General features: G+C 33.3%; 1 protein-coding gene across 1 annotated transcript in view; it reads left to right on the plus strand.

Moving 5' to 3' along the window:
* Positions 1 to 26702, plus strand: part of PGAP1 (post-GPI attachment to proteins 1) — a 70208-nt gene extending 43506 nt beyond the window's left edge. The window contains exons 14-27 of the mRNA XM_029225662.1: positions 2359 to 2434; positions 6155 to 6228; positions 6335 to 6386; positions 6876 to 6942; positions 7374 to 7482; positions 9158 to 9196; positions 12828 to 12921; positions 16093 to 16183; positions 16999 to 17196; positions 18137 to 18272; positions 19546 to 19596; positions 20073 to 20260; positions 21616 to 21720; positions 22786 to 26702. Coding sequence (XP_029081495.1) covers positions 2359 to 2434; positions 6155 to 6228; positions 6335 to 6386; positions 6876 to 6942; positions 7374 to 7482; positions 9158 to 9196; positions 12828 to 12921; positions 16093 to 16183; positions 16999 to 17196; positions 18137 to 18272; positions 19546 to 19596; positions 20073 to 20260; positions 21616 to 21720; positions 22786 to 22924 — 1419 coding nt within the window. The 3' untranslated portion in view covers positions 22925 to 26702. The remainder of the gene's footprint in view (positions 1 to 2358; positions 2435 to 6154; positions 6229 to 6334; positions 6387 to 6875; positions 6943 to 7373; positions 7483 to 9157; positions 9197 to 12827; positions 12922 to 16092; positions 16184 to 16998; positions 17197 to 18136; positions 18273 to 19545; positions 19597 to 20072; positions 20261 to 21615; positions 21721 to 22785) is intronic.
* Positions 26703 to 26930: the final 228 nt, after the last annotated feature.

A 26930-nucleotide genomic window follows, 5' to 3' on the forward strand; every position in this document is an offset into this window, starting at 1 on the left:
TCCCAGGATATTTTGTTTATAACTTCTTTGAGGACTATATTATACCGAGTTATAATTTATTTGTTTACGTCTTCATTGCCATCACCATAGTATGAATTCATTCAGAGTAAGGACCAGATAGGTTTTACTCTACTTTGCATCCTCAACCTTTAGTGACTACCACATAAATGCTCAAAGAAGTGTTTCTTGAATGAGAAAGTTAATGAGATTTGGGGCCAATATCATAGGAAAATTTAAAGGAAAAAAGAAAAGGGGATGTAGTTAGGAGAAGTCTCAAAGATTGAGTCTCACGAGTACCTTATAATGGATTCATTGTTTTGTTTTGCTTAGCTCAAGTGAGAGGTAATTCAGCATCTTCAATACTAAAAGCTCTCTTTAAGGGTTTTTCTTTCAGGTAAGTTGGTTTTGAATGAATTTAACATCTTCCCAAACTTGGAAAGGGCTTCCTTGGTTATTCCAAGAAATTAATGAGCGTTTCTCAAATAGCCAGTCTTAGTGGCCTAATAAATACTTAATGTGTCTTAACGCTCTTTGGAAAGTAACACTGCTGACTCTAGTGTTGCATACCCAATCTCACAAGGATGGTAACTTAGGCCTTTCATAATTTTTATGTGTCTGTTATAGCCCATCATCAGAAGGATACATATATTTAAATGTATATATATATATATTTTTTTTTTTTTTTTCCCTGCGGCACGCGGACCCCCCACCGTTGTGGCCTCTCCCGTTGCAGAGCACAGGCTCCGGACGCACAGGCTCAGTGGCCATGGCTCACGGGCCCAGCCGCTCCGCGGCATGTGGGATCCTCCCGGACCCGGGCATGAACCCGCGTCCCCTGCATCGGCAGGCGGACTCTCAACCACTGCGCCACCAGTGAAGCCCAGGATACATATATTTAAATAGGCAGTTCAAAATTTTCTTAAGTCAACTAATCATCTTAATATAGTTTTCCAAGTGTAAATATGGAATTACTTGCATTTTTTGATGATGGAAAACAAAATAGTTAAGTCCATTAGAAATTTACTTACATTGTATATTTCAGAGACAGACTCTTGAATTCTTTCTTTTTTGGGTAAGGGTTTATTCCATAAAGAAATGGCCAAATTTTTAAAGCAATAATAAAAGTTGTATTATTTTAAATACCTGTTGAAGTGATTTAAAATTGCTTCCCTGTCTCAGGCAATGTGTCACCCAAAGATACTTGTAAAAATATAATGAATTATCCTGTTGAATAAATGATTTCTCTGTAACAGCTGTTTTCTGTAGTGAAAATATCTGACAGTGTTCTTTGCCTTCTAATTAAAGAGGGAAAAATAAAAGCAGAGCCCCTTAGTTTTTTTCTTTTATTCCCTCGTGTGTGTACATTCTCATTTTCCCTCATCTGTTTTTCATTTTCAAAAACAGTCAAAACTCCACCCAAGAGGCAAACAACATAACACAGCTTAAAATACAATCCAAGGTGTAGTTACTGGAAAAGCCTAGGATAGACCCCACTGACTTTCCACTTATTGTAGACAGCAAACTACTTGCTAGCTACAGTTAGGCATCGGATTAATTTCTTCCTCAGCTCATATAAATAGATCAGAGTAATTTGGTTGGATTGTGGAAATGGTTTTAATGAAACTGTTCTTATTGTAGACAGCTGAGAGCAAGGTTCATTATGCCACTGTAGAAATGTTATTAGATAAGAAGTGCCATTACAGAGATTGCAGTGATGCAGATGTCACATTTTAGGTTCACTTTTTTTGAGATAGTGTTTTTTTTTCCTTTGTACATAGTGAATCTCTTTTCCATTTATTATAATCTCTGTTTAGCCTGAAATAATCTTACATAACATTAGCCATCTGTAGATGAATTGCAGTATGTCTCCAAAAGCCTTTTGTAGTCTAATTAGACTGCTGAAACATACTAAATATGCAGTTTTTGAAAATATGTAACAAAATCACATTTCTTTCTGAGTATGAAAGAATTCAGAGATATATTACCTAAATTCTTAATTATCTTGAGTTAATCTTGGCTCTTAATGCTTTGATCCATCGTTTATGGTCCCTCTTCTATAAACACCTAAAACTAGCTGCAAGAAGACTTTGCTGTGCATCTGCTCTTACAGAAATGACCCTCTAATAATTTATCTATTAAGTTAAGCTTTGTCACCAAATTCTCTTAGCTTAGCATCTCTCCTTGAGGAATTCATGCCCCCTAAATATAACCAGGGTTAGAGTGTGATAGATAATAGATAGTACCTTCTTCAAAACTGAAGTTTATAGATTTTTGTTTTCTACTCAGATATCAAGTGAAGATATTTTACTATAAATTTAATTCTGTTTTTTCCTAATAAATCAATGTTTTATATTCCAGTTTGTTGTAGATTGTGAATTCTTTAAAAAAGAGACAAGATCCATACAGCTTCCTGTAACTCATCTTTTTTCCTTTGGTAAGTACTTTGATTTTGGAAATCTTAAGAATTGCTTCTATTTTTAAGAGTGTTGATTTATTTTGCCAGTTAGTTGCAATAATGCAGAGCCCTAACATTAAGTGTTTTTGTGTATTTCAAGTGTAGTTCTTAGAATAACCACGTGATATGGCTCAGTGGTTTGATTTTTAACTGGGCCAGCAATCATTTTCTGAGAAATGAACCTTATTTTTTTTAATAAACTTTATTTAAATATTTATTATTTATTTATTTCATTTATTTTTGGCCACGTTGGGTCTTAGTTGCAGCATGCAGGATCTTTTGTTGCGGCGCCCAGGCTCTTCGTTGTGGTACACGGTCTTCTCTCTAGTTGTGGCGTGTGGGTTTTCTCTCTCTAGTTGTGGTGTGCAGGCTCCAGGGCACGTGGGCTCTGTAGCTGTGGCACACAGGTTCCAGAGCGTGTGGGCTCTGTAGTTTGCAGTATGTGTGCTCTCCAGTTGAGGCATGCGAGCTCAGCAGTTGTGGTGCGCGGGCTTAGTTGCTCCACGGCATGTGGGATCTTAGTTCCCTGACCAGGGATCGAACCCACGTCCTCTACGTTGTAAGGCGGATTCTTTAGCCCTGGACCATGAGAGAAGTCCCAGAAATGAACTTTAAAATAAACTTATCCATGATCATATACATTTGCAGGTAATTGTCTGTGTGTATGTGTTTTCACATGAACTTATACTACATATAGGCCCTTTTTATAAAAGGTTTATTCAAAGATATAAATTACTACCTGCCGTCTGAAGGTTTCAAGATTGCTCTAAATATTTCCCTTTTTTTTTTGTTGCGGTAACATACACATAACTAACTATTCCTTTAAATTTTATTTTGAAATAATTTTAGACTTACAGAAAAATCACAGAAAGAGTAGAGTTCCCACATAGCTCTCATTCACCTTAACATAAACGATAAAATTGTCAAAACTAAGAAATTAGCACTGGTACAATACTGTTAACTACAGTTTTATTTGGTTTTCATTGGATTTTCCACCAGTGTTCTCCAGGTTCCCATATTGCATTTAGTTGTCATGTCCCTAGTTTCCTCTGATCTTTGATAGTTCCTCAGTCTTCCTTTGTCTTTTATAACTTTGAGGCCCTTGAAGAGTATTGGCCAGTTATTTTGTAGAACATCTCTCTATTTGGCTTTGTCTAATGCTTTCTTATAATTAGATTGAGGTTATGCATTTTGGGCAAGAATATCACAGGAACAATGTGAACTTCTCAGTGTATCATATCAGAGGATACATGATGTCACCGTGTCTCATTACTAATGATGTGGACCTTGATCACTTCTTGGTTAATGTGTTGTCTGCCAGGTTTCTCCACTGTAAAGTTACTGCTTTGCTTGTCTCTTTGTGATTAATAAATATCTTGGGGGAGATACTTTGAGAATGTGTAAGTGTCCTGTTTTTCTTCAAAATAACCCACTAATTTTGGCATCCATTGGTTTATCTAGTCTGAAGCAATTATTACTGGCATTTTATAATTATTGGAATTCTTCCTAAGGGAAAGTTGTCCCTTTTCCCCCATTTATTCATTTTTTATTTATGTCACTATGGACTTATGGATATTTATTTTATTTATTGGGATATAATGGAATATTATTGTTACTTTTTTTTTTTTTTTTGGCTTAAGTTGCTTCAGCTTTGGATGTTGGGAGCTCTTGTTAAGTTGGCTCTTGTGCTCTTTTGGCATGCCCAGTTTTTTCAATATTTTTCTTTTGTATTCCATTCGTGAAAAGGATCTGTTACTTGAGAGAGGAAACTTCCTTTAAGATTTTTATCCCTCCCCCACCTTTTTTTTTTTTTTTGGTTGAAGAATACACAGAACAATACAGAAATGACAACTGTAAACCACCTACCTCATTAAAAATAGCAAGCTTATAAAATAAGAGGTCTACCCTCCCTAGCTCAAATTTTTGTAATTGTGACTCCATGATTACACATACCATATTCAATTCCATGTTCATAGAGGCAAATTCTCCTTGTTTTAATTTATGCTCAGCTAAACTGATTAATACTGTATAATGATAGGAAACTGCTTTCCTAGACATAATGGATATAGGTGCTTCTGGAATATGCTAAGCAATTTTAAAGTTAATCTATTAAAAGAAAAATGGGTCTTGATTTCTTCAGGTGACAAAATGAAAATTTTATTGTTGCTAAAATATACTCTGACAATAGTATGTAACTGATGTCCACCAATACTTTTGATATCTTAGATTTAATAATAAATTAAGACTTGAACTGTTTTAAAAGTGAGAACATTCAGGGAAGTTTATGCTTTGATTACTGGTGAATGTCTCACATTTTAAATTATAATACAATCGAACACTTGTGGCTTATTTGTTGATGTTAAACAATCTTCCAAATGGGGCTATCAACATTTTGGTTTTGGTTTTGTTTTTTTGCGGTATGCGGGCCTCTCACTGTTGTGGCCTTTCCCGCTGCGGAGCACAGGCTTCGGATGCGCAGGCTCAGCGGCCATGGCTCACGGGCCCAGCCGCTCCGCGGCACGCGGGATCCTCCCGGACCGGGGCATGAACCCGTGTCCCCTGCATCGGCAGACGGACTCTCAACCACTGCGCCACCAGGGAAGCCCCAAGATTTTAATAATGATGTTCTTTCTAAAATCTTCACGGTGTGAGTCAGGCTAAAACAAAATTTTTTTTTAATTAGTAAAGTGTTCAGCTTCTGATTTCCCTTTTGCCATAGTGGAAAGCAGAATTTTAAATTATTTCTTAACTCCTGTTAGAATTTTTTAAACACCCAAAAGTTAGACCATCTTACTTGTGAAGAAGGGTACCACAGTGAATTGTATTTTAAATTAGATTAAGTAGAATGTGAAGTATACTTCATATTTACTAGTTTTTCTCCTATTGTTCATTTTGAGTTGCCTTAAATTCAGTGCTGTATTTTAAAATATTGGTTACATTAGGTACTTATTAAAATGGTTTGTAGTTGAATGTGTAAGTTAGCATTGTGTTTTAAAAGTGATTTATTAATCACAGATTAATGGTACACCTTGTACTTAGCAAATTTGTTTACATGTTGATAAAATTTCCTAAGTCTTTTTTTTCTTAACTCCAAGTATACATCCTATAATATAGTTATGATAATGCAACATTATGAAAAAACTGGTTATGTGTTTTAACTGGTGCTAAATGTGATTGACAGAATCTTAACATCATACAGTATTTATTTTTTAATTAATAGAATTTCAGTGATATACTTGGTAAAATATTTCAAGCCTTTTCTGTCTATTGCACAGTGGTGGTTTGTCTTATTGTTTTCTCTTTTCAAAGAAGCATCTGAACACTTGCATTTGCATATTCTTATCCAAAGGCATTCACATGTAAGTGGATGCGATTTTTTAAATTTTATTAAAGTGTTAAAAAAAAAAAACTACCAAGAAAGCATACCTTTTTGAAATTGGAACTATGTAGTGATTTTTTAAAACACATAAATGTCATTGAAAGTCATTATAAATGTTATGCTTTGTTCAAAATTTATTGAAGGAAGATTGGGTTTTTAGGAGTTCACTCCTCCATACTGAAAGCAAGAACCTATAAACTATTTTCTAATGTTAAAAATCTGTTGGCATTATTTTAGACATTGTTTAAGCAGTTAGTACTTTTGTACTTAAAAAAACTTTTTTGGGGATTCTAAGTAATACAGTACTTTTAATTCAATAGGATTGTCTTCAAGGAAAGTGATATTAAATACAAGTGGCCTGTTCTATAATATAGAGCTTCTGAACTTTGGACAGGTAATTAATTATCTTGACAATAACAGGACTTGATTTTACTTTACTGTTTAGTTAAACAAACTTATAAACTTGTTTTTTTTTAATTTTTGTGGTCAAACTCTATTAGATTTACCAAGCTTTTAAAGTCAACGTGGTAAGCAAGTGCTCAGGAGTGAAAGGTAAGTGTATTTCTGAAAAAATAGTATTGTCATTTGAAGAATCATTAGGTCTTCACTTGAATTTTCTGTAATACTTACTTTTCCATATATTTTATGTAAATTAATATTAAATATATGATAATAGCAAAGCTGTTTATATTTCCAAATGGATTTAACATAGACCCTTTCTTAACAGTAAGCATCTTTGTCTGTTTCAGTTTAAATATCCACGTTTTAAAAATACTGTATATCTTGCTGTTTTATTGTAGTAATAATTGAGATTTAGCTGTTTAATGTTTTTCCAGTTTCTTATACTTCCCATATGCTCTAATATCTTGTTGTAGGTCTAATTAAACATTATTATTAAGTAAATCTCCATAATTTATTGTGTGATATAACTCTTACTGATTATTTTTTAATGAAATGAGTACTGTGTAAATAGTTAGGTATTATAGTAGTAACCTTAGTAACATAAGGTTAGTAATACATATTTCATTTATGTTTCCACAGAAGAAATTACTAGTATCTATAAACTTCATATTCCCTGGTCTTATGAAGATTCACTAACCATTGCACAGTAAGTATATAAAAGGATTTACCTTATACTTTGTTGTTTTTGAATAATACATATTCTACTTAGACTGTTTATTTAAATCATAATAAAATTTTAGAGAAATTATTACAGGGCCTCTTAGTAAAATGTAGGTATCCTTTATGTAACATTGTGCCCATGAGATAATATAATATTATAAGATACCATATAGTATTCTTATTTAAGCGATCTAGAATTTAAACCTTACTTGCTTCAGACATGAACCCCTTTCCACCCTCTCCCCCAATTTCTGTGTCCTAGAAGGAGCTGTGATACGACTGGAAAAGTGTCAATCCATAGTAACATGTGTGGCATCTAGCCTCCTTACGTTATTTCACTGTGTTGTGCTGAGGATTGACTTAGCCATGGTTATTTCACAGCAGTTTCTATTTGAGAACTGATGTTTATCTTTTCAGGGTTCCATCTTCCACAGAAATTTCTGTGAAACTCCATATTGCTCAACCAGAAAATGACAGCCATGTAGCATTATTAAAAATGTATACATCATCAGACTGTCAATATGAGGTAAGTTATATGTTTGCTTAGTTTTTAGGATTTAGTTATAGAATAAACTGGAAATATATTTTTATATTTGCCTCAGATATATGGTGATGCGAAAGCCAATTAATATGAGAGAGTTAGTTACTTATGATACTTTAAATAGTCTCCATTTTGCCTGTTAGCACCACCTCAGTATTTCCTTAGCTGGACCATTGAAAGTATGTATCTTAATAAGTAATAGAAAATAAAATAAAAGTTGAGACTGCAGATTAACCTTCTCAGTTTGGAAGCCCAAGTCCAGAATCCATAAATTGAAGAACTTCATGAAACCGGCTGACATGGCTATACTGCAGTAACTGGCATGATATATATTCTCCAGCACTACTGGATAAGCTTAAGGATCTTATTTTCATTCATTATTTTAAGCTCTATTAATCATTAATATGTGCAGTTTAGTAGCTGTTGGGTTTGTTTTACAATCACAGTAGATCTCTTTGCACTGAGAGAAGGGAAATGGACTCAAGAGTAACATTTTATTTACATATAGATTCATGAACTAAAAGAGTTCCTCTTTGTATAAGAACATACCAGCTTCTAAGGATTCCAGATTTAAGTGCTTGAAGTATACATTTCAATGGTGGTTTTGGTTTATGTGAAATATCTTATTTCTACTCAGTTGCTTTAATTTGGATTCTTTATTAGAGCTAACTTTCTTAGGGTAAACTAGAATTGGTAGGTCAAGTGAATATAATCTGTCCTACAAGCTTCAGTTTGACCTATATTGTGAGTTATTTTAGATTTCATGGAATTTATTAATGCTTTGATATCTTGCTTTCTGTTTCTAGCATTGAAGGATTTTGCAGGGATATAATGATTTTCAGCTTGTGCCTTCATATTTCTAATATTACTATAGAGATAGAAAGAATTGTGTTAGTAATTTGCCTGTACTGCACATTCTCTTAATGTCCATATTTTTACAAATACTTTATTTTTTTTTAAAGTCCGTGTATTGACAAAATATAGTTATTTTACAACTTCCCTATGAAAGATGAATTTCCTTTTTCCAGACTTCCTAATATCAAAAGAGGTATATTTATGGCAGAGATAATTAATGATGAATTTCTTTTTAAAGTGTTGTCTTGGCTCAAATTTTATTACATGTGATCTGTTTGTTCCTGGTATTATATCATGTGAAACCTATTTTTATGAAATTTACTCAGAAGTGGTTTAGCTTAACTATATTTAGTACCATATGATTGCACGTTTGAGATTTTAAAGTACGAGTTACATAAGTAAGTTGATTAATTTTTGCTTAATTTTTCAGCAGACGTACGTATAGTTTCTGACTCAATCATTCAATAAATTCCTTTAGCTTGTATGATCTGGTAATAAGATATTCTGATTAATTAAATATTCTAGTTAGTAAAGGGTTACCACATATCTCGGTATCATATGATACAACATATCATAGCATTCATCCAATTGGGAAAGAATTAGATTACAGAAAAAAATATTGAACAGCAAAACCACAGTTGATACAAATTAAATGTTGATGGTTCAGAGAATTCTTTTAAGATCTTGAGTACCTTTAGGTTCATCATTATAAAAAAATTAATGATTATGCTTAGTGCTCAGTTTAATAAAATGTGAACTAGAGTTTAGGGAAAATAACCTTTTTTTAATAATTGTTTTAAACTAGGTGACAGTTAAGACTTCCTTTTCACAAATACTTGGACAGGTAAGAGAGACTCCTTGTCGATTATTTATTGCCTTGTGAATAGAAACTGTAAGGCAGGGGTTGTAAACGTTTTCTGTAAAGCACCAGATATTAGCATTTCAGCAGACCATATATAGTCTCTTGCCACTGCTACCACTACTGCAGCTACTTCTTTTTTCTTCTTTCTCCTTTTTTCTTCTTTTTCTCACGTTAATAAAATCTGAAAGCCATTCTTGGCATACAGGCCATAGTTGGCCACCCCTGGCTTTAAGGTGATGCTTTCATATTTGATACTTCCTAAAAATGAAAGTTGATTCCTGATTTTCAAGAAAATTAATATTTTTGGCTAAATGGATATCATATTAAGATTTCATGTTGCTCATATGATGCTATAATTCATAATCCAGTAAAATCTGTGGGCTCTGCCATATAAATGAGCTTTTTCCAAGAACTTTTTATGTTGTTGTGCAAGCTCAGTTTGTAAAAGGTAAAAGTAAATTATATTAAAAATAAACATGCTGAAATAGGTTAAATTCATTTGGGGAGTATCTTAAATTCACAGGCAAATACTGTTACAAAAATAATTTATCAAGTTGTAGAACTACTATATTATTATTCAACATCATTATAATTTGTAGAATTGTGCAATCTGGACATAAATAGATAATACTGATTAGTCAGAGAAATTATAGTTTTAAAATTCACTAAAAATTTTATTGTGTCTTTTATTACTTTCACTTTATTGTGAAAGTCTGTTGTGTTTTGAAGTCTAGGCATAGCAGAATTTTTAAGTCATTTAATTCTATAATTATAATAAAACTCACAAGTTAAAAGTAAATCAGAAACTTTTTATGTATGTTATCTCATTTGATCCTGAAAACAACCTGGTAAGAACTAGATTGTGATTATTATTAAATTTCTGAACATTAGAAAATTCTAAGCTAATACGTAAAAATTTTGTGCTACATTAGAAAGAGAAGATTAAATGTTAGTGTAGGGGCTTCCCTGGTGGCGCAGTGGTTGAGAGTCCGCCTGCCGATGCAGGGGACACGGGTTCGTGCCCCAGTCTGGGAGAATCCCACATGTGAAGCGGCTGGGCCTCTGAGCCTGCGCGTCCGGAGCCCGTGCTCCGCAATGGGAGAGGCCACAACAGTGAGAGGCCCACATAACGCAAAAAAAAAAAAAAAAAAGTTAGTGTAAGTTGGAAAATAGCATCATGGATAGTTATAATAAATACTCTAAAATGTTAAGAGATCAATTATTAAGAAAAATTGTATCTTGGAATAAAAGGGAAGAATTCATGCTATAGTATTTTTAGTATGTCACTGTACATGGTGGTATGGCTGAGGATATAACACACTCTCTTATCCATATCATCCCTGGGGCTCATAATTCAGATTAGTGACAAGAAAAGTCAAGTTTGCTTAATACTGTATAATCAGGTGTAATTATATATACACCAAAAAAATCTAGACTAATAGTCTTGTTTAGACATGGAAATTTTTCTAAAAAATGATGATGTGTGGGTGTTGCAGGATCAGAGGTAGGTACTTTTTTAAATGTTGAAGAATTCATGGCAATTGAGTTAAGTCCTCAAATGTTTGGAATGATATAAGATGCTCTTCCTTCATGTTTGTTTCAAAATTTAGCTTGAGAACAGTAGGAGAATGAATTTGGTTTTGTGTATCTTATTTGTCTTTTAAAAATCATACGTATTTTCAGTGTTAACTGATTCAGTCAAAGAAGACTGGAAAGAGGACTAAAGAGAAACCACTTAGAATCTTTAGCCTTTGATTAGATAACTTTTTCATAAAATTAATTTTTTTTAAAAAAAAGGAAAGAGGAAAATATACTTACATATTGTTTAGTCTACTCTTATGAAAGAGAGGACAGAAAATAAACTGAAAGTTGCTTTCTCAAGAGAATTATTTAAACTCTTAATAAATCATTTCCATGTAGGAATGAAGCCCAGTGTTGCCCAATCTTTAGATTTTAAGAGAAACTAGAAATCTGAATTTTTAGATAAAATATTTTAATTTTTCAATGTTGGCATCTAATTCAAAATGTTAAGAAATACTATGCCAAATACTAAACCAAATGAAGCACATATACAATTTGAATATGACCCATGGAGGCCAGTTTATGATTGTTGATTGTTGTATCTGTGGCCCATTATCATACTACTCATAACAATGACACTCAGTCATTAAAAAATCTTACAAGATTTCTGAAAACAGTGAAGAGCATTAAAGGTTAAAGGTTAAAAATAACAGTGAATATTTTCTGAGCCTACTTGTGCCAGTTACTATTCCAAATGATTTACACAAATGAATACATTTAAGCCTCAAACTCCCTGTGAGATAGTGCTATTTAACTCCATTTTACTGATAAGGGCCTAGAGAGAAGGAGGGGTAAAATAAGTTGCCTAAGAGCTAGTGAAAGGCAAAGCTGTAGTCTGAACTCACGAGTACGACTCTGAGCCTGTTATGCTACTTAACTATCTTTCCAACACACTTAATAACTAAAGTATGCTGTATATTTCCTAGCATATCATTAGCAGGCAGTGAGCATCATTTAGTAATAGGTAGGAAAATGACCTTTTCCCTTTCACTCAACTCTCCTCTCCTTTCACTCAAAGCTACAAACTATAAATCATGAGTATGAGCTTTATGTTTTTTGAGTCTTATCAATTTTAATCTGGGAATCCACAGAGGAGCTTCAGGGAGACCTTGAACTTGCTGAAATTTTACTTAACATTTTGTGGAAGCATTCATTTCCATAGTTTTCATTAGATTGACAGGGGAGTCTGTACATTTTCTTAAAAATTCTGTGGATTGGAGAACATGCTTTAAAGTCATTTCCTTTTAAAACTTTAACACTAAAAGAAGAATTTACACTATGTTTTTGTTATATGTATGTTTTTTATGGAGATTGGATCAGCTGATAGAATGACTTGAGGTGCTATAACATAATGGTTATGAACTTAGGCTTTGAGTTAAATTCCATTCCACAAGATTTCCAAAGATGGTGAAGGACATAAAAGCCTAACAATAGCAGCTCATATTTTTGATAGTTTATCATGTTCAAGTTCATATTCTAAATGCTTTACACAAATGAACATGTTTAAATCCTTAAAACCACCTGTAAGGTAAGTACTATTATTGTCCCTATCTTACTGTTAAGAGCGAAGAGAGGTAACAAGTAAGTAAGTAACTCGCTTGTCTCTTAATTGTGCAAGTTACTTGGGCCCCCTGTACCTGAATTTCTTCGTCTGTAAAATAGGGATAAGAACTATATGAAAGGATTTTGGGGAGGAGAGCATGAGATAATGCATATAAGATGTTTAGTATTATACCTGGAACATATTAAATGCTCAATAAACATTCCTTGTAAAAAATTTTGTAGCATGTGCTACACAATTATATATTGCCTCTATTATGCCTTTGATGAAAAATTCAGGTAACATGTTTCTAATATGCGATATATTCTTAGCATTTATTTTGCTTAGAATTTTTATACCCATTACTCAAGATATCTTTTAGTCATGTCAGAAAATGTATAAAGTGAAAAACTTTTTTATTTCATGTGAAAGTATATTTATTTCATTAACATGAACATTCAGAAGTTGCCCATTGATTTGCCTATTTTCTAGGTAGTTAGATTTCATGGTGGAGCTCTTCCTGCCTATGTTATATCTAGTATCCTTCTTGCTTATGGAGGACAGTTATACTCTCTTTTCTCAACAGGTAAGAATGTTTCTATTCCTCCCTCCCTCTCTTCCTTCCTCAATGCTTCATTACTACTTTTTTTATCCTACGTGTAGCTAATGAAGACACATCTATTTCTTGAAAATTCACAACCCTTCTCTCCCAAGGTTACAGGAGTTTGAGATCCTCTTACATTTTAAGAGATTACCAAGAAAATTCCTTACTTGTTTTCTGCATTTTATACCCTTGTGTCTAAAGTTTATTCCCTCTGTTCTGAGGATCTCTTAAGAGGTAGAAGCTGGTTGACAGGGATTTTGTCCTCCATTCTATTCCCGGTGCCTGACATAGGGCCAAGCACATAGTTGGCATTCAGTGTAATATTTGGGCTGTATCAACTGTATCATTTAGGTCTTGGTACACTGAATGGAATAATTAAGAGTTTAATTGAAGGGACTATTTCAAAGGTATGTATAGGGTTAAGGGAAACCAACAACAAATGATAAAATACCAAATTAGCAACAGAGCCATCTGATACTCCTAGGTATCAGGGCAAGGGAGGGAGCAAACCTAGAGAGCTGTAGGAGAGAGCAGCAGTACTGCACCTGAGCCTTGGGTACAGAAACGCTGTGGCCACTGTCAGCGTCTGGCTCAGCAGGGAGAAGGCAGGGAAATAAATACACTAACTTTATTTCCTTCTATCCTCCTATCTGCCAGTGCTTATTCACTGAACCCAACTAGAAGCCAGTTCATAAAAGTCAGCCTCCCAGAATTCAGAGCAAAGTAAAGGGTAGAACATGGATCTGGAGAAGAAAATATAGACTGTATAGTACATTGGACAAAGCCTTCTCTAGAGTATAGCAGTTAGAACAATTTCCCAGGAGCCTCACACACTTGCCGGGCTTGTACAATGATAATCAGAGGAGGCAAGAGGGAAAGAGAGTGGGGGCAAAACATACAAAAGCAGTCCAAAAATCCCCTCCACCGTTTCCATGGTGCCAAATCCTTTCACAGCTACTCGTTTCCTTTCAGTGACTTTTTTGCAATTTCAAGTCTGCCTTTAATGTTCATTTTAACCTGATTTAACCTATTATATTCCAAGAAGAAGTAAGCAACATTTAATGTGATCTGCTCAGATCCAACCTTTTAATTAAAAGATTATTCTGGCAATATGACATCTCCTATACTTGAATATAATTTTTGGAAATTTAAAAGAGACATCTCATTCTTCTTAGTTTTAAGTGACTTGACAATTGATTTTCAAACACTTGGGATTTATATCTAGATAGTCCACAGAGACCCTAGAGATATATGATATTGGTTAATCTAGAGGACTTAAGTGTGGGATTGTGTCCCAAATCAATTAAAGAAGTAGTTCTGAACCAAAGATGCTTATTAGAAATCACTGGAATGGCTATAATAGAAAAGACAGATAATAAAAAGTGTTAATGAGGATTTGTAGAATTGCAACCTTCTGTATACTGTTAGTGGGAATGTAAAATGGTATAGCTGTTTTGGAAAGCAGTCTGGCAGTTCATCAAAAGGTTAAACAGAGTTACCATATGACTCAGCAACTCCTGGGTATAGACCCAAGAGAACTGAAAACACACATCCACACTAAACACTGTTTATAATAGCCAAAAAGTGGAAACAACCAAAATGTCCGTCAACTGATGACAGATAATGTGCTGAATGCTACAAGATAGATGAATCTTGGAAATATGCTAAGTTGAAGGAGCCAGTCACAAAGGACCACATATTTTATGATTCCATTCTTATGAAATCTTCAGAGTAAGCCAATCTATAGAGACAGAAAGTAGATTAGTGGTTGCCTAGGAGTGGGGAGGCATTGGAGGTGACAGTCAAGGGGAACAGTTTCTTTTGGGAGTAATGAAAATGTTTTAAGACTGACTGTGGTTGTTAATGCACACTCTATGAATATACAAAAAACCACTGAATTGGATACACTTTAAATGGATGAATTTTGAGTTATAAGAATTATGTCTCAGTAAAACGGTTTTTAAAAAATAGCTCACCTGTGGAGCTTTATAAAAATACAAATGACAAAACCATAGCCTTGGCTTCCTGAATTTGTTTCACAAATGATGATTGACTATGTACTTTTGTATGAGAACCAGTAAATTAGAGTAAATTTTTATGGTAGGTTTATGTTTATTTTTTTTCTTTTTTTTAACTTTTTAAAATTGATGCATAGTTGATTTATAATGTGTTAACTTCTGTACAGCAAAGTGATTCAGTTACACACACACACACACACACACACACACACACACACATACACATATATACATTCTTTTTTATATTCTTTTCCATTTTGGTTTTTCATAGGATATATAGTTCTCTGTGCTATACATTAGGACCTTGTTGTTTATCCATTCTATATATAAAAGCTTCAATCTGCTAATCCCAAACTCCCACTCCATCCCTCCCCCAACCCCCTCCCCCTTGGTAACCACAAGTCTGTTCTCTATGTCCATGAGTCTGTTTCATAGATTGGTTCATTTGTGTCATATTTTAGATTCCACATATAAGTGCTATCATATATTTGTCTTTCTTTTTCTGACTGACTTCACTTAGTATGATAATCTCTAGTTGCATCCACATTACTGCAAATGGCATTATTTTGTTCTTTTTTATGGCTAATATCTCATTGTATATATGTACCACATCTTTATCTATTCGTCTGTTGATGGACATTTAGGTTGTTTCCACATCTTGGCTATAGTGAATAGTGCTGCTATGAACACAGGGGTGCATGTATCTTTTTGAATTAGAGTTTTGTCTGGATATGTAGCCAGGAGTGGGATTGCTGGATCATATGTTATTTCTATTTTTTAGTTTTTTGAGGAACCTCCATACTGTTTCCCATAGTGGCTGCACCAATTTACAATCCTACCAACAGTGTAGCAGGGTTCCCTTTTCTCCACATCCTCTCCAGCATTTGCTATTTGTAGAGTTTTTAATGATGGCCATTCTGACCAGTGTGAGGTGGTACCTCATTGTAGTTTTGATTTGTCTTTCAAATTAGGGTAATTTTTAATCTTTTGAGAAGAGTCTCTGTGGTAGTAATAAAGACCCTTGCTTTCTATGACATGAAATATGTTGCTCTTACAAACAATGCAGCATATAATATGTCTCATACTTAATTGCTGTGAATTCTCTACTACATATAATTTTTTTTTAAATCACTAGGTCACTGCTTAGAATATGCTGCTATGTTGGATAAAGAAGCCAAACCATACAAAGTTGATCCTTTTGTAATTATGGTTAAGTTTCTGTTGGGGTAAGTTTTATTATCTGTGATAATGATTTTAATTTTGTTTTATATATAAAGTATTATGTTTGGCTCAAATATGAAGGATAAATTTCCATACAAATAAGACAATTGACTTGTTTTATTAAATGGACTTTTTCTCTTAGGCAAAGGCCTAATAAGTACATCAACATTTACTTCAATAGTTTAGAAGTAATTATTGAACTTATATATATAATATATATATATATATACACATATATCAGTCTAAACTTAGACTATAAATATACCAGGACTTTAACATTTTCAAAAGAATGTATGTGGTACATGAGCTTTGGGTATCCCAGATTCATGGACACAAAGCAATATAGGATATTGGTGAAACAGTGCCTCAGAACACTTTTTATTACTTCCCATACAAAGTACATTTTAGATCTCTCTACCCTACTTAACGTCGCATTCTTAATTTATTCAGGCTTTGTTTTTGTTTGGTTAAAAAACATTACTTAGATGTCTTTTCTTCTGTCTTTATAACTAGCTATTGGCTTTCTAACTTAAAAAAAAAGACCAGTTATTACTTCATTACAAGGATCAATGAGAGCAGTAAAGCTGCATTGAGACTTGAGACTCAGATCCTTGAAGATCACTAGACTCAGTAGTTCCCTACCAGGAATTGAAGTTTGTTTTTTCAGTATAATTATAAATGAAATATCATGGTACTTTGGGGACTGTAGTGAACGGTCAAACACTTCAAATATTAAATCCTTTAATGAGAGTTGTCAGGGTTTTTTGGCTTTTATTGTATTATTTGCTTTTATTTTTTGTATGTTTTCTTTTATCCACAGATACAAATGGTTTAAAGAATTTTGGGATATGTTATTGTTACCAGAATTAGATGCCATCGTTTTAACTAGTCAGAGTATGTGTTTCCCCCTTGTATCTTTGATTCTTTTTCTGTTTGGAACATGTACTGCCTACTGGGGTGGCCTACTCTCTTCTACATCTGTGAGACTCCTTTCTTCATTGTGGCTGACTTTGAAAAGGTAAAGAATGAATGACGAAAACCTTTCTTATTGCTCTTAAGAAAAAAACTGTATTCTGATAGGGAACCTTAAAATTAACTTGCTTTCACTAAACTATAATTTCTGAGGAAAAATGTATAACTAGCAAAACATGGAGTTAGTGTTCAAACTTATGTTTTTGTCATAGGTAACCATTTATTTCAAGTTAAATGCTACATTTGATTTTGACCATAGTGCTCAAGAGTTAATCAAAAAAGTTGGACAGATTACACAAGTATTTTTAAATTTCACTGTTGTAAATCTTTCCAAGGGCAAAGTGTTTCTCTGGCAATGCTTTTATATGTTGATTTTCAATCAAACCTGAGATTCCAATCTTGATATTTAGGATCAGATTAGATGAAATGTATAAGAGCTCCAAAAACATTGCCTAGAGGTTTATTATGATCCCAAGACAGTTTGAAGTTGCTGGTATGTGCTTTTGGTAAACCAGTGATCTAGTTTCCATTTCCTCACCAGCCATGTTATGTGATTTACTGTCACAGAGGGGATTATGGTATGATGCTTCTTCCTCCACCCTTCTGAGGTGCTTCTGACATTAACACCATCACATGTCTGAGTGACCTCAAGACTTTAAGAACAAAAGTATTTCTCTTCCTATCAAGATTGGAATTGTATGGCACAGGGCCTATAATTAATAATTATCTTTAATAATACTTTTTCTTTTTTAGTACACGTATTACCCATAGTATATATAAATGCAAGAGAAACTATCACAATGTATAAAAGAATTTTAAAATATGTGTCACCACTCACCTTTATTTTAAAAAGCCTGTTTACCTTATAGTAATACTTGCACATTAATAAGGAGAGCCTGGCAGAGCACTGTATTGTTTTCTGCTTATATGCGACTGTGTAGGTAACTGTTAATATGCTTTTGAAAGCTTTACTCTTGTTATTCCAGGCCCTCTGAACTTCCTAAAGATATGAAGATAATATCACCAGACTTGCCCATTTTGACAGTTGTTTTGATCATAGTTAGTTGGGCAACTTGTGGAGCATTTGCCATCCTTCTTACTTATCTTTACTATGTGTTTAAGGTATGTCAAATCAGTAAAGTCAGAAGGCCTGAGCTTTGTATCAGACAGGCATAGACTTTACCATGGGTGTTGTTAAAAAATTTTTTTGATCACTGCTGTCATATAACAGGCCTACATGTAAAGTTTTTTTTAACATCTTAGCTATTTCAAATATATATAGTTAACTGTAGAACTGAAGTTACTAATCTGAGTGGGTTTCTTTGTTAAAAACAAAGGGAAGGGAGGAGATATAATCTGTTCCATATTGCTTGATGCTCTGGCAAGTAATGTTAACTTTTTAAAAAACATTTTACTAGAACGGTTTTTATTCACACCTCCCTTTCAACGTGGATAATAGACAAAACAAAAAGTTATGTCAGTGGGATCAGGCTGTCAGTCATGCTGAAATAATGTAGAATGTTACAAATGTTGCTGAAGAATCACAAGACACGATAAAATTAAGCTGACAATTTTACTGAGGAAATGAAAAACACTTCTAAGAAGGCTGACAGCTTTTCAGGAAAATCTACCTTATACAACTGCATGTTCTCCACATTAATCTTATGTAGAGACAGTTGATACTGGAAAGGATAATAATTTTTTCCTTTTTTTAACAAAGGTTTATTTGCATCTGCATTTAACACTAATACATGCACATTATAGATTACTTTCAGTTTACAAAGGAAAAATATGTCCATCAGAAAAAACTATTTAGAATTATTTTGATTTACAAATATAAATTAATTTGATTTATAAATATAATATTTTTAGTTTTTTTAACTGGATATTTCAAACAACTGACACAATTAGCAGAACTTTCTCAAATACTTAAGCAAACCTAGTAAATTTATAGACTTTCTCAGGTTCTTGTAAACGTTTCACCACCCTATATAATTGAGTTCCAGATTTTCAAAGATTTAGATTATATAACACATGTTAAACTCTTTATACTATGCTGAATATAATCAAATTTTTGACTCACATGACACTTTAAGTTGCGATAGCAAGGCACCATTCAAGCATAGGCTCACACAGTGTGGAAGATATAGCATTATATCCTGGCCCCAACATACTCTGGAATTTTGTATTATTTTGTTTGTTTTTTAATCCATGATAGCAAGCACATGTAGTTATTATTTATCTTTTCTAAAAGAGTGTGTTTAAGTGTTTAAATGAGTTTTTATTTATTTAGGTTTTTAAAATTTCAAATTACAGTGCTTCTCAATTTTAGTAAAAATGGTTATGTTTTTTGTCTCAAAATAAAAGTAAAATTAAAGTCTTTTCTTTTTCATAGATTGTTCATCTGCAAGCCAGCTTAACAACTTTTAAAAATAGCCAGACTGTGGTAAGTTTTATTTTCAAAACGCTATATCACTTTAGTATGAAAGAACATGGAAAAATATGTTTATTTTTGTAAAAAAAGGTTAGAACTTTACAGTATTTAAAAGGTTTTATGAATTTAAATAACTTTAAGAAAAGCGAGCCTAATGAATATTAAAATAAGACTTAGATTGTCATTTAATTTGATCTTTGTCAGTCCTTAAGTTGTTTTTATCACAATTATCTTTTAAATTTTATTTCAAGTAATTACTTAAGGGGATATATTCTTAGCAGTGGAAATAACAAGTCAAAGGAATGAAAATTTTATAACTGATAACTGCTTTAAAATACTTTCAAACAAGATAATTCAGTATTTTATATCAATTTGGTAATGGAAAGATGTATTTATTTAGCTGTTAGATAATTGAGTATGATTCTAAATAAAATAATAAACTTAAATTTTACTTAATATCTTGATATTTTTACTTTATTGCTTTGTAGAACCCCAAACACTCTAGAAGAAGTGAAAAAAAATCCAATCACCATAAAGACTCTACAGTATACCAGCTCCGTTTATCTGCCAGCGATGCTGAAGATAGTCTTCGCATGCACAGTACCGTGATTAACTTATTAACATGGATTGTATTACTCAGCATGCCATCTTTAATTTATTGGCTGAAGAATCTTAGGTGTGTTTTATTTATATAATTATAATTTATGTGGTTCAAACTATAAATATCTGTAAGTAGAGACTTGCAGGATTCCTAATGTTTCATAACATTTCACATTTTCTTCTTTTCCGTGAGAATATAAACTTTCCCAAAATCTGCCCAAAAGGGGAGGGATTGTATTTTCTTTAACCTTCTTTGAGCCTAGAAATATGTGAAAAATGTGCTTTATTTTGCTGACTTATAGTATTCATAATGCTAGTGCTTTATATATTTTTCAATTCACGATCAATTTTATATTTTCTTAGATTTGAGGGGAAGAAAAATGATTTCATTTAAAATAATAGAAATAACGAAGGAAGTGTGTACTTTTCTGATGTGTCCTATACGTTGAACTAAAATAAATGATCAGCTGTTTTACTAGAAAACTGTCATTTGCTTTGTTACCTGATAAGTGTCCTAGGTTAAATGAGAGCCTAAAAATGCTCTCTAAGGTTATTTCTAGAATATTTAATTATTGGTAAATTGTCTTTGAAAAAACCACGTTATCCAGTTAATAGTTAATCCCTGCTTAATATAGTTTTTAGAAATGATGTAAAACTTTCAGATTATCTAAATACTGGAATTTTTTTTTTTTTAAGTTGGCTGAATCAAAATAAGTTCAGTAAATTAAATCACAGGTCACCAGATATTAATATCCTTCCTTTGTCCCTTATTTTAATCAAGTTGCAAATTTTTGTCCGCAGATTTGGGGAGAAAATTACTTGAGGAGCACAAATTTATGATTCTAGAAGGCTGTAGACAGTTACTTTATACAAACCTTCATTTTTTTCATCTTTTTTAAAATAGAGCAGTTTAAATATGTTTTGAATAATTCGTTTTATAAAATATTATTTATATATGACCTTTCAGGCATATACTTATTGTAAAAAGGAAATGCTTCCAGATGGGATATTTTCATTTCCTTTAGTAGTTTCTGAACATAATTCTCCATATAAAACCTTGAGTATAAAGATGATGTAGAGGGCTTCCCTGGTGGCGCAGTGGTTGGGAGTGCGCCTGCCAATGCAGGGGACACAGGTTCGTGCCCCAGTCCGAGAGGGTCCTGCATGCCGCGGAGCGGCTGGACCCGTGAGCCATGGACACTGGGCCTGCGCGTCCGGAGCCTGTGCTTCGCAACGGGAGAGGCCACAGCAGTAAAAAAAGATGTAGAGCAAAATTTATTTATCAATGATTTCTTGAGCTGTTTAGAGCTCTCTTATATCCATATCGCTATAGGAACGTTTTGAAGTGTATTTAATTGATAGATTCTGAGAATTTAAAATGATTGGCAATGCTTTGTTGATTTATGTTTTATTTTTTTCTTTTTGACATAGGTATTACTTTAAACTTAATCCTGATCCGTGTAAACCTTTGGCATTTATCCTTATTCCAACTATGGCAGTTCTTGGAAATACTTACACTGCTTCAATAAAATCAAGGTATAGTATTTTAATCTTTTTTTTTCTCGCATCTGTTCCTGGTCTTTATCATACTTTCATGTCTGAAACATGTCTTTCATTCCTAATTACTTGGACTGTTCCTGAAGGTAAAGCTATAATAGTAATTATGGTTTATGTGCAAATACAGTTTATATGCAAATGTATTATATTTGTGTCCTTAATTATGCATTTATTTGTTAGGATATAATCATTTTTTTCTTTAAAAAGTTAACCCTTGAAAGATATGATATCTAAGGTTTGCTTCCAAAAAATACAGGAGGAGTGGAAGTGGACAGTAATATAGGTAAAGTAAGATTGGCCATGACTTGATAATTTTTGAAGCTGGTTGATGGGTCCATGAGGTTCATTATACTGTTAATCTACTTATGCATATGTTTAAAATTTTCCATAATAAAACTTTACTTTTCATTGACTGCTTGTTTGCTCTGGGAGCCTTTTCAGTTGATTCTGGCAGATAGCTGCAGATATTCTAAAGTCAGGCAGATCTGGGGTTTCAATCTAAGGCTCTGTGTCCTTAGGTAAGTTTCTTAACCCCTCAGTTTCTCTGTTTTCAGAGTAAAAAGGTGATAGCCTTTCCTGATAGTATTTTTCTTTTAAAAATAGTGTCTTATCTTACATGCTCCTATTAGGAATTAAAGATGTTTCCTTTTTTATTTGGTTGAAGTTTTTTGCTGATATTAAATAGGGTGAAAATAAATATTTCTGTAGTTATATCTTAGTAAACATTGATTTTTTTCTTATTAGGATAAATCTCTAGAGGTAGCATTGCTGAATAAAAGTCCAACTAGTACTTTTCTGTGGTTAAAATTTAAAAGAATAAACAAAACTGGTTATTTACTTACTAGAATATTTTTCTCTTTTCTAGCCAAAATTGACTTGTATTGATCTTTTAAAAAATTTTGGACAGTTAAATTCATTATATGAAAAACTACTTTATCTAAAATCACTTAGAACACTTTCTCAAAACTGTATAAAAGATTGACATGTTCAGTTTTTGCTCACAATATATGTTACATTATAATGTGTGTTTCTGTCTCTTTACAGTAAATTGTTGAAGACTACTTCACAGTTTCCACTTCCTCTGGCTGTTGGTGTGATTGCTTTTGGGTCAGCACACTTATACAGGGTTCCATGCTTTGTCTTCATTCCTCTTTTACTCCATGCATTATGCAACTTTATGTAAGATTGGATTTAAGGAATGATAAAGATCAGTTATGCCTTTAGGTCCAGTAATAAGAGGGAACACACAGATCCATCAGTGTGGGCAGCAAGATCCTTTGGAGAAGACAAGTCTATTTTTACAATGTTGAAAATAGGAAATTAGTTTTGTAATGCTTGAGGAAAGTAGTTGAAGCATGGTTTTGTTTTGTGGTATGACATCTGTGTACTAGTCATTATGAAAAATCAGTAAAAGGATATGGTAGCCTCTGTCTTTGAGGACTCTGCATATCAGCTAGTCTGCTTGATTGGCCATACCAAGATCTTCTCCTAAACACTCAGTAAATGTAGCACTATTTGTATCCTCACCTCACGTATTCTCATTTCATGAAACTTTCTTCTGAACAGTGGGTTACTTTGTATTTGCTACAGTATACATGTTGAAAAATAAGTCTTAAAAGATTAATGAAATTTAAACTGTTTGCTTTCTCAGAAATGAAATAGCCACAGTCTTTAGTCAGTTTTTGGCAGCCATAGTGAACAAAGTAGATCTTTTGTTTTCTTACACCTATGAAAATACAACTTTAAATTCTAAGGAGACATGTTTTCTTGGTAACCAGCAAGATTGATGAATGGAAACGTAATTCAAATTCAAAACTCAATGAAATTTTCTTGGTTCTTTTCAAGTAAGAATCTTATTTTGTATTCTTAGTGAATATCAGGAGACTACTGAAGAGATGTATTGCTAAATTGGAAGAAAATTTTCATAGATATTTACTTATAGGCATTGGAGCAGTTCAGTCATTCAGTCTGTACCATTTTATTCAATTCACTGACCCCATGGTTGTCAAAAGTGCCTCGGGTCATGGTGGTTGTTAAAATAACTAAATTCCAGTGGTCAGAAAAAGCTCTACATTTTCACAGTTTTTATCTACTATGGAAAGAAAATCAGCATGATGAAGTGCAGTACCACATTTAATGTATAAAATTATACTATTAATGGAATAACAGTGGAAAAATTGTTACCCCATTAATAGCATAAGTATAAACAATGAATTCCTGAATAAGTTGTTTAGCCACTAGGTTTAGTAGTGGAATCTTAATTTACCAAGGTGATTACTATTTGACAGATAGAGAGTAATATTTATATTTCATTTCAGATTTCAGCTCACTTTTTGGAAGTAGGTAATGGAGCTAGGTATCTTCACCTAAAGATAGGATTAACTGAAGGCTGGGGTATACCTGAGTGATAGAGCCCTTCCTTTAGATGTGTATGCTGTAAATACCCAAAACCTTGCAAGTGTAGTCCTTAAGTCCCAGTAGCTCCACAGTTGTATCTGTGAACTTGTGTCCTTGTTAGTGCCCAGGGATGTCCTAGAGTACCAGGTTCATTTTACGTGCCACTGCATCTGGATTCCATTACAGCCTCTCAGCTGTTACTGCCTATTAGAAGGTTACTCCCACTTTACTGCCTGTAGAGGGTTACCTCACTTCTTTTCTCATTTGTTCTTCGGGTTCTTGCTGTTTCATCATCAGTTGAAGATGGTCTTGCTATCATCTATGAGAGTTTTAAGTCTGTTTGATTCCATTGTTGTCTTTCCCAGCTTCATGTTCAGTATTCATATTTTCACTTACTGAGATCATTAAAGGTAAGTGATAACCTCATAGTAGACATGGCAGGCATACCAGGCTCTTGTTTGTTTGATAGAAGCAGGAAAAGGGATAAAATACAGAATACTTGTGTGTTGAAACCTGGAAGGAAAGAGAACTTACCAGGTTATATATGCACTTTCCCATGGCATACCACATATATATTTAAACAAGGACACATCTGCCTAGGTTTAGCTTACACATATACTCATAACAACTTTTGTACATATGGTGTTGTATTTCAAGTTTTCACCCATATGTAGTTATATTTCAAGTTACAGGTTAAATATGTCATTTAACTATTTCTGAATTTGAACTTAGGTCCACATACAGAACTTAAGAAAATTCATTAATTTGAATCTTCTATTGACAGCCATAATCAATGTGTTTAGATGATCTAAAGTCTCCTTGTTTAGTCATTCCTGCTCATGAATAAAACGTAACAAGCTTAAATTTCTCATTTGTGAGTAGTACATTAGCTTTTTAAAGCAGCAGACTAGGCACATTAGTTTCCATGAAAATAATTTCATGTGAGTGTCATTATCATCAAGTCCTAAAGTCTTATTTGTTCCAACAAAATATTTTATTTTAGGACTACAAAAAGGATTCTCATTAAACATGTTATAAACAGCAGTAGTTTGGGTTTTTTTACATATACTTAATATTATAAGTATATGTATACACACACACACATTTTGACAGAGTCTTCATCAAGTCCTAATGCACTTTAAAACCAAATAACTACCAGAGATGAGAAAGTAGGCTCTGTCTGAAGATTAACAAAACTGATGTTTCTATCACTTGAGAAGAGGAAAGTCCTTTGTCTTTAAATTCACATTATTTCAACCATGCCTACAATCTATATTATTAGCTGGCAAAACAGCACAGGTTTATCAGAAATGTTAACGAAAATGAAATTGTTCATTGGCAGTTAGGGATTATTTAATTTAGCAAACTTCTGAGCTCTATTGTTATGACATTTTTATTTAGATTTTTTTTTTGAGTTTTGAATAAGTTTTGAACTTATAAAAATTACTCCTGGATCCTATTGTTGATACCTAGACCAAATATAGACTGGACAGGACAAACAGTGAGTATTTTCAGTGTCTCTAAAGAGTCCTCTGGAGTTACTACTATTATAATTTGGAACAGATAATATGATAGAAATCATTAATGCTCTCTTTTCTTTATCTTTTTCATGTTGGAAATTACACAGGTTCTGCTAGCTCTTTTCTTGGTTGTCACCAGAATGAAAGTATTTAAAACAGTAGTCCTAAAAAAACACAACATTTGTGCCTGGTTAACACTGATTTTGAGTCTCTTCAATATATATATTGATCATGTGTTAATTAATTTTTTTTTCATATTTTGCTCAGATAAATTCAGATGTATATAATGGAATATGTTTTCTTGTTTGAACTACACTATAATATCTGCATGATTACACAGTAAGGAAAAGAAATAAAGAACTATAGTAGGCCTAGTAAATGTTTGTTGTTGATTATCCTGTCACTCATGCAGATGGTACACATTTCCGCCACACACACATACTTACATGAGGCAGATTGTCTGATTTGTTCATTATCTAGTTCCCATTCTTTTCTAAACTCTTCAGACTTTTCACTTATAGCATAGTGTATTCTTTTTACCTCACTGCTTATTAGCATCTCTTACAGAAGGTGGTCAAGGGAAATAAAACTCAGTAAAAGGTAAAACTCAATTTTCGGTTTATTCTTGAGAGCTCTGGGGAAATAGGGTAAACACGAAGATGATGAGATAAACTAGGGCTGTTGATTCCCAAATCCCCAGACAATTCAATTAGCCTGTATTTTCATCTTAAGTGTTAGGTCTAAATTAGTGTAGTATCTTGCTTTATTATGAGGTTTAGTGCAAAACCTTACAGTGCTGCATTTGCAATTTTTTAGGAACTTGTTATGAAAATCAGTTGGGAAAATTTTTTTTAATGTGTTGAGACCTTCTACGACTAAGGCATTTGTTGATTATTTTTCATCATCACTTTTTTCTCTGTGTTTTATTTTTATAAATTTGTTTTATTTATTTATTTTTGGTTGTGTTGGGTCTTTGTTGCTGTGTGCGGGCTTTCTGTAGTTGCAGCGAGTGGGGGCTACTCTCTGTTGCGGTGCATGGGCTTCTCATTGCAGTGACTTCTCTTGTTGCAGAGCACGGGCTCTAGGCATACAGGCTTCAGTACTTCTGGCTCATGGGCTCTAGGCACGCAGGCTTCAGTAGTTGTGGCTCACAGGCTCTAGAGCGCAGGCTCAGTAGTTGTGGCACACGGGCTTAGTTGCTCTGCGGCATGTGGGATCTTCCCGGACTAGGGATCGAACCTCTGTCCCCTGCATTGGCAGGCGGATTCTTAA

The sequence above is a fragment of the Monodon monoceros genome, unplaced genomic scaffold (genome assembly GCF_005190385.1).
Source record: "Monodon monoceros isolate NGI ecotype Baffin Bay Population unplaced genomic scaffold, NGI_Narwhal_1 Super_Scaffold_16, whole genome shotgun sequence".
NCBI classification, from domain to species: domain Eukaryota; kingdom Metazoa; phylum Chordata; class Mammalia; order Artiodactyla; family Monodontidae; genus Monodon; species Monodon monoceros.